The 8,590-nt window shown below is 30.7% G+C and overlaps 1 protein-coding gene across 1 annotated transcript; it reads right to left on the minus strand.

The window, feature by feature from the left end:
- Nucleotides 1–5,691: 5,691 nt before the first annotated feature.
- On the minus strand, nt 5,692–6,419 carry LOC118738665. Its single transcript, XM_036469566.1, has 4 exons — nt 6,330–6,419; nt 6,186–6,266; nt 6,015–6,112; nt 5,692–5,955 (listed from the first exon to the last, which is right to left on the minus strand). Exons 1-4 carry the CDS (start codon nt 6,385–6,387, stop codon nt 5,707–5,709), a joined length of 486 nt encoding a protein of 161 aa, XP_036325459.1. The 5' UTR covers nt 6,388–6,419; the 3' UTR covers nt 5,692–5,706.
- Nucleotides 6,420–8,590: the final 2,171 nt, after the last annotated feature.

The following is an 8,590-nucleotide window of genomic DNA, read 5'->3' on the forward strand; positions in this document are numbered from 1 at the left end:
TCGCTTCAAAGTTACGTGATTCATGCCCAGTTGCAACAAATGAGTCCATACATATTTATGTGCATACATAAGTACAAAGCCGTATGCACGTGCGGAGTTTAAATAATCGGAAGTTGTAATCAATTTTAGCGCATTTCCTCTTGCTATGCATATGCCTAAATGTATGCAATTATTTGGCAAACAAACACCGGGTGCTTCTAATGAAAATAAAATTTTTTTTGCTGAAATACACATGCTAAACCCTTCAAAATTTTATGCTGGGAGATGCGTTACAGCTTCGCAAATTTTACCCCTACCGAAACCAAAGATGTATACACATCAAAAATCAAGTAGATAATGAAGAAAATCGATGGATAAATAAAGAAGTAATGAGCAAAGATTTTTTGTATGAAAAATAAGCAGTAAAGAATGTTACTCATACGCCATGTACACCTGAAATTATTCGAAAACTTATCCATAGAATAAAAAATTAACTCGATTTTCGGAATCAGCGAGCAATTCTATATTGGATTTTGATAGTGTCGTCCGTTGAACATTTTTCCTGTAAACCAGTGTTATTTTTCAGTTTTTGTCTTTTTTAGTGCCCCCTTTTTTTTTTTATTTCTAGTGCCTTTTCCTGCCTATTTCGCTATTTTGTTTTGTATTTTCTAGCCTATTTCGTTATTATATTGAGCCTTTTTTATAGGTCCCAAAATCCGTTCCCTGCTTATAAGACATTTAGCAGTACTTGTTGAAGGCCCATCAATGTTGCTTGATATCCTACTTAACCATTTAGCGCCTGAAACTAAAAGCCGTTTTTGTCCGCTCCCTGGTTAGACAGACTTATGCAGCGTATTTGCTGCATTTAAAATGCAGCATTTAGCTCTTTCGAACATATTTTTTCGAAGAGCGTTCATGCTATCGCATTTAGCAAATGTAAACTTACGCGAGTTCGAAATCGTATGCTTTTGACAAACAGCCGTGTTCCAGTCGCTTATTCTAATCCGTATCTATTACGATCAATTCGCACAGGGAAGATAATGTTCAAAAGACCGTACTGAGAACGGAAATAGAAATTTTTAACAAAAAATTCTATACAAAAACTTGAATTGTTTTAGCCACGACCAAAATTTGTTTGTGTATAAATTCATTTGTCGGTGCTGTCAATTGAAATTTCCTCAATTAAATAGGAAATTTTTAACAGCGGCCAATTTTTGCGAAATTTTCACTTAACCTCAGAGGTTTATGATTCGATTGATTTAAAATTTATACACAATAAACTAGATTCTATTCTAAAGAAGATGAGTCTAACTGCACTTTTTAATACTTATTTAAAACGAAATGGCGGATATTTAAAAAATTTTATAAAAATTAAGGAGGTGGTTTTTACAAATGCAAAAGTTGTGTTTTGAAGTTTAAAATTTTTGTTTTGTTTTAATTCGGCATTAAAGACAGATATATACGGACATTTTGGGAAAGTTTCATGTTTAGAAAACAAGTAGGTCTAAAGCATGATAAAAATATAGTAAGGTATAACCACTGAGAGTCACTTTTAAATTTCTTGACGTTTCCAAACAATTTAATTTTTAAATTTTCTCACAAACTCACACACACATTCTCATTTTTAATCTCAAGCAATAACAATTTCGAACAATTTCAATTTTTTATTTTCACTTTTATATGGTTTTAAAATGTTGGCAAACTTCAAAAAAAAATCATGGCCGACAAATTGAGAGAACGGTTCTACCTTGCTATGTTTTTATCATGGTCTAAAGTTATAACAATATTAAGGTGACACCCACAAGCGGACGCAGATAACAACAAGCAGCGACAACAACAGGCAGCGTAAAAAACATAAAATTGAACTGAAGAAAAGCGATTCAAACGAATTGTTATCGATAGCTTATTCAAAAATACATTTAAAGTTAATTTTAACCAAGTTTTACTCATGCCTTTACGTCGAAAAAGCCACAAAACCTGATTTTTTACAGCGACCAATTGTTGCGATATTTTCATTTCAACTCACTATATCTCAGACGTTTGTGTATCAATTGATTTGAAATTTGTACTTAATAAACTAGATTCTATTCTAAAGAGGACGCGTTTAACTAAACTTCTTAATACTTATTAAGAACAAAATGGCGGCTATTTTATCTTTTTTATTAAAATTAAGGAGGTGGTTTTTACAAATGCAAAAGTTGTGGTATGAAGTTTAAAGTTTTTGTTTTGTTTTAATGCAGCATTATAGACAAATATATACGGAAATTTTGGGAAAGCTTCATGTTTAGAGAACAAGTAGTTCTAAAGTCATAACAATATTATGGTGACATGCACGAGCGGGTGCTCGCTTCTAGATGACAAATATTTTTACATAGCACTTGTACAAGTAATTTTGGAAGTAATATTAAGTGAAATGTTGAAATTTATAAATTTATCAGTATAATATAACTTAGCTCTTTGTTATAAATTTAATAGACATACTTACATACCTATATATGTATGTATGCATATAACTACACACATAGAGAAAATAGTTATATATATTTTAGAAAAAATTTAGTATGCAGTGTTGCAGCTCATTCAATTTCAGTGAATAGAATGCAAGCTTTTTTAGAATTTGATTCTCAAGGGTGTTGCATATTTTCTTCCATGAACATAATGTAGTTTTGCATGGAAGAAAACCTTCAACACCATTGAGAAAAAAATATCAAAAATCAACGCAATTTTTAGCGACTTGAAACTTACACTTTGTAGCACTGAAATTGAATGAGCTTCAAAAACCATGATTCAATAATAAATGGTTTGCTCAAAAAACAGTTTTCTCGCTCCCTCTTGACGAAATCGGTTCCCTTAGCAAGGCACTGTGTGTGGGTTCGTGTGTGTGTGCAAAGCTTTTGTAAGGGAGCTAAGGGAGTGTCAAAACTCTAATGTCACTAATGAGCAAACCTTTAATTATTGAATCATCCCTGCCAGCCAAAAGTGGTGAAAAATCTGGTGAAACCGCGGGTTTCGTTCACTTCAAAACTGGTGAAAAATCTGGTGAACTTTTTATGGGCGGTGTGCAGATTTTCACCAGTTTCCCCCTGTACGTGTGAGCCTTGCATCACTGTCGCACTCATTCAGATACTTCCTAAGGAAATCATATAGCTGCACTCGTCTAGCATTGCCCCTTTCAGCCGGCGCAGGGTTGCATTTTCTTCACAGCGAATTCAAATTAACCTTAGAAACTTTAAATAAAAAATCCAAAAAATTTTTGATTTTTATTTTGCAAAATTTATTTTCAAAATGCATTGATTACCTAATATACATAGCTAATAATCAATATTATGAATAAAAATTGTAATTACATAGCTAATAATCAATATTATGAATAAAAATTGTAATTAACATTAATAAATATATTTTTACATACATATGTGGTTGCTTAATTTCTTATTATTAGTATTACTTATTTGCACATAGATGATTTCAAAAGTTGAAAAATTTCTATAAAAAAGTTAAGCGATTTTAACAATATAATAATCAAAAGAAAGGTAATCGATTTACCTTTTGATATCAGTTGCAAATAATTTATAGTGGTCCACAAAAATTCAGTTTTATCACTACTTTGCAAAATTTGACACTTTTTCACTGCTTACATATAGATGTTTACAAAAGTTACAAAATTTCTATAAAATATTTAAGCGATTTTAACAAAAGTATAATCAAAAGAAAGGTAATCGATTTACCTTTCTTTTGACATATATTAACAGTTGCAAATAATTTATAGTGGTCCACAAAAATTCAGTTTTATCACTAGTTTGCAAAATTTGACACTTTTTCACTGCTTACATATAGATGTTTACAAAAGTTGCAAAATGTCTATAAAATATTTAAGCGATTTTAACAACATTACAATCAAAAGAAAGGTAATCGATTTACCCTTCTTTTGAAATATATTAACAGTTGCAAATCATTTACATTGGTTCACAAAAATTCAGTTATATTACAACTTTGCAAAATTTTACGACTTTTTCACTGCTTAAATATAGATGTTTACAAAAGTTGCAAAATTTCTATAAAATATTTAAGCGATTTTTACAACATTACAATCAAATGAAAGGTAATCGATTTACCCTTCTTTTGATATATATTAACAGTTGCAAATCATTTACATTGGTTCACAAAAAATCGGTTTCGTTACAACTTTGCAAAATTTGATTGCGTTTTTACGACTTATATATAGATCTTTTGAAAAGTTGATTTCAAGTAACTGCTGGCGTTTGTCGGACACTTCATATTAAATTGGCAGAATCACCGAACACCATTTACTGCTCCTATGATGACTGCAAACAAATCAAACAATTATAAGTATGCAAAATTGAAGTGCATTAGTAATTAAACAACTACCTCCACTGAATTGAGACGTTTGTAGGCATCTTTCCCTTCATCTTTGTTATCATCTTTCCCATGCAGCATTTTCCAATGGCTATGGGCAACATCCAATGACTCTCCGATAGAAACAATCTAAACGAAAAATTAAAAAAATTTTAATAACTAAAAATAAATAATTTATGTATTAAAATATATATATTTGTTTAAATGTAGCTGCCGATGCTTCAAGACGTCTTTTGTACAGCAACCTTAAATTGAAATAAAATGGTTAAATTATTGTTGTGGATGCAACCAGTTAGATTCTATCTCAAAAATAAAGTAATAAATTATTATTTCGACAATGAAATATAATTCATAATTAACGGATTTTATTTATACAAAAAGCAGACGACTATAGTTAAATTACAAATTAGTTTATTTAGATAAAATCATGCTCATATTTTCAAGAATTTATTAATTAAGTTAATCGAATACCAATTTAAATATTTAAAAGAAAGTTTAAAAAGTATATTAATATTTTAAAAAGGAACAGAAATGGTAAGGAAGTTTAAAATATACAAAATTACATAACACATTCAAGAAGCAAATATCATGTTAGAAAAGTAAATAAATGTAGTATTTATTATTTTTGGAATTTTTTTTAGTATTTACATAACAAGCACATAGAAAATAAAAAGAAAATAAGTACTTATTATTTTTGGAATCTTTTTTTTAGTATTTACATTAACGAAGCTCATAGCAAATAAAAAGAAAGTAATGTAAATATTTATTTAGCTTTTTAATATTTACATTTAATAAATACAGTGCTGGAAATAACCTCATAACCAGGCAAGCGTGAACAACCCAATTCTTTTTGTTGTTATTTAATTTTATTTATTTTCTAATAAAAATATAGTTCACTCTTTAACAAAATCCGTTTCAAACTTTGTACAATATTAAAAAAAATTCAACAAACTTTTGAAAAAATTTCTAGCTTTTTTAATATTGTACAAAGTTTGAAACGGATTTTGTTAAAGAGTGAACTATATTTTTATAAGAAAATAAACAAAATTAAATAACAACAAAAATAATATGTTAAAACTTGTCGAAATATGGTGCGGCTATAACTACTTCGACCACTGTACATTAATATTTACAGCTATTTATTTTTTTTTTAATATTTACATTTACGAATCAATTATATAGTGTGCTTCCCAATTATACATCACCCACTTATTGACAAGTTTTGACCAATAATATATTTATTATTTAATTTTTATAATTCTTTTATGAAAAATATAGTTCATTCTTTAACAAACACCATATCGGCAGCCGGTTCGAAAGCGCCCATTCTCAGAATTCGGTTGAAGAAAACTATACTCGTTCTTGAGCAGAACTGTAACTTACCATAGCGTCAGCGTATGCCTTGTTTTGAAGGTGCTCCTCCACCTTATGCAGTGTTTCCTCCGATGACATTGGCAGCAAACTTTGCAGTAAAGTTTGCTCTTCGCTTACCAAGTCACCGGTGGTGATTCGGCTTACACTGCGGTGGGTTTTCACAGAGAGCACCTTACATTCACGCAGCAGTTGACCCTGCGCTTGAACCTCACAACGCTCGGGCATCTGAAAATGAAATAAAGCTTAAAACAAAGTTAAACATTAGTTAAATTTAAAACACCTACCTTCTCGGCAAGGGCGCTTTCTACGGCGGAAAGCCTTTTCAATATTTTCTCTTGTCGAGTCTCCATTCTTCCAAGGGCAGAAAATATTTGTTGTAGCGCTGTTGAATTTCATAAAATTTAAGTGTAAATTAAAAATACAATCAATATATGTATGTTGTTTATTTAATATACCTGAGTCATTATCCACGGCAGGTTGGGTGGCCGTACGGTCGAGGAAAGGCTGGGACACGTCGAAACGGCGAGATACTCCAGCTACAATGAGAACGTTTCAATTAGGATAGTGTCACTAATATAATGAATACTGATTCTTCTTACCATTTGCCTGACTGATATCCGGCTCCTCCTCTCCATCAATAATAAAACTGAATTCCATTTCTTTTTAAGTAAAATTATAAAATAAGTTATGTAACAAGGAATTAAAATAAATTTATTCCCTACTGGAATAGCAAAATACTTATGGTCTATATCTTCTCTCTTAATAATTTGAATGTCTTAATCTATAATTTGAGCTACAAAAATACCTAAATCAGATGAGGACACCACGGGCTCCCTAAAAATGTCCCCAACCTTTGTTAAAACTACAACGCCAAAACTGTCTGTTTGGGTTTGTTGGTTGACAATTTTTAGGGATCCCGTTTTTTTACTAAAGAAAAAACTATCTTTTTCTTTTTTACAATTTATAATAAACTTATCTATTTGTGAAATTTTGCTAGAATCCGTAATATCTCTTCGTTCTTCTATTCTTAAAAATAATTGCTGCAATATTTTATTTGGATTATTAATAATTTTTTTATATATTGCATATAATTTTCGAATTTATATGCAGAAAAATTGTCTAAAGGACCAAATTGTTTAACGCAATCACTTAAATGCAAAAGACCATGGACATTAAAACTGATTAAATGTTCGCCGTAAAAATTACTAAACAACTTTACAAATTCTTTTAACATTTCATTAGCGACATTAGATTCTACTTGACAAGACTTCTCACAAGAGAGAAGGCGAATACCGACATGCAACAAAAGAAAATGGTAATACAAGTTATCCGGTATACAGTCTTTCAAAACAAACAACCCCTAGTACAATAAAAATTGCCGGTATTCTGTCGACTTCCAGTTGCTTATTTCACGCAGATCTCGACTGAGTCTGGAAAATTCAGAGGGAACGAACTTATTCAGAAATAATATTTTTTCATTCATCTTTGTTACGTTCCCTCTTTTAATAAGCAACTGGAGTAGTTTTTTAGTTACTCCTAAATCAACTAAATGCATGGGTTCTAACGGAAATTGAGAAACCATGCCAATATTTACAGATTCTAGCAAGATTTCACACTGTCTAAATTCGTCTAAATGATGTGTTATATCTACTCTATTTTTAAACGAACTATCTGTTCTTAATTCTCCAACGTTTTGAGAAAAACAGACCCTTCTTTGTAAATACTGTCCTTGTTGAGACATTTAGGACAGCTGTTTTTCCCAGTGTGTGACTTAACGCCAGTTATAAAGGCGCGAGCTGGTGTGTCACATGTGAAAAGTCTTACACTAAATTCTTTTAAAACCTGCTTAGATCCCACCCTTACACCATTCTGACTGAGAATTTTTATCTCTTCGCAAAACTCAGCAAGGAAATTATTAACATCGGATGGTTTACTCATTCCTGAGAAGCAGCAATAGTAAATGTGACCGAATTAGGAAAAGCTTCTACATGCCCCAAAATGGGCCACAATGCCCTATTAGAGCTTTTAAATAATTTCAAACCATCTATACCGAAATCTACTGAAATTCTTTCCGTATTTTCTAAAAAATCAAAATCTTTGAAATTAAAATTATATTGTATTCCTAAATACAAACATTCACCTTCAGGAAAAGGTCGAATTTGAACTATTTTTCTACTTGTACCCAAAATGGTTCTTGCAGTTAAAGGTAACCCGTTAAGTCCAGCATTATGTAAGGTTTGTAGGAGGTCCGTTAGGCTATTTTGGGAAATATTATTTTTGATTGCCCACGTTTTTAACCCCCTACAAATTTCCTCGCTTAGGTTTTTGTTTGCAGATTCTTCTGTGCTATCATCGCTTTCGACATCTTCAAACAAAAACCTGTCATCATCGCTATTATATTCATCGATATCTAATTCAGGAAACTCTTCCATAGTGCTGGACGTTAGATCACTATTTATTCCGCGGCAAAATGCTTCTCTACTCGTGGATGGAATATCATCGCTTTCTAACCCAGAAGTCGATTCATTCAGTTTGCGAAACTTCGCAACTGTTGCTTTATAATAAGCTTTTTCCTTACTTATAAGGTTAGAAAGCGTTCTTTTATGTATACCGTAATAAATAATGGTGTAAAGGTACGATCTAATAATAATTCTATTAATAATGATAATAATAGCAATTAAAGTAGTAATAAAAATAATAATATTATAATACTATTATTATAATATTATTATTATATTAGATATTATAATAATAAAATTAATAACAGATAAAATTTATATATATATCTAATCTCCGCTGACTTCTACTGTCTGTATTCCACGACCTGCAAAGAAAATATAAAAATAAAATTTGATAAAAA

Source organism: Rhagoletis pomonella, unplaced genomic scaffold (assembly GCF_013731165.1).
Source record: "Rhagoletis pomonella isolate Grant_MI unplaced genomic scaffold, Rhpom_1.0 Rhpom_scaffold_00005, whole genome shotgun sequence".
NCBI lineage: Eukaryota > Metazoa > Arthropoda > Insecta > Diptera > Tephritidae > Rhagoletis > Rhagoletis pomonella.

Bases quoted from the DNA above. Each gene is read 5' to 3' on its own strand.
- LOC118738665 (XM_036469566.1), bottom strand. From the start codon at position 6,387: ATGGAATTCAGTTTTATTATTGATGGAGAGGAGGAGCCGGATATCAGT. The intron at 6,267-6,329 runs GTAAGAAGAATC...TTCTCATTGTAG, and splicing joins GGATATCAGTCAGGCAAATG to CTGGAGTATCTCGCCGTTTC. The intron at 6,113-6,185 runs GTATATTAAATA...GAAATTCAACAG, and splicing joins TGCCGTGGATAATGACTCAG to CGCTACAACAAATATTTTCT.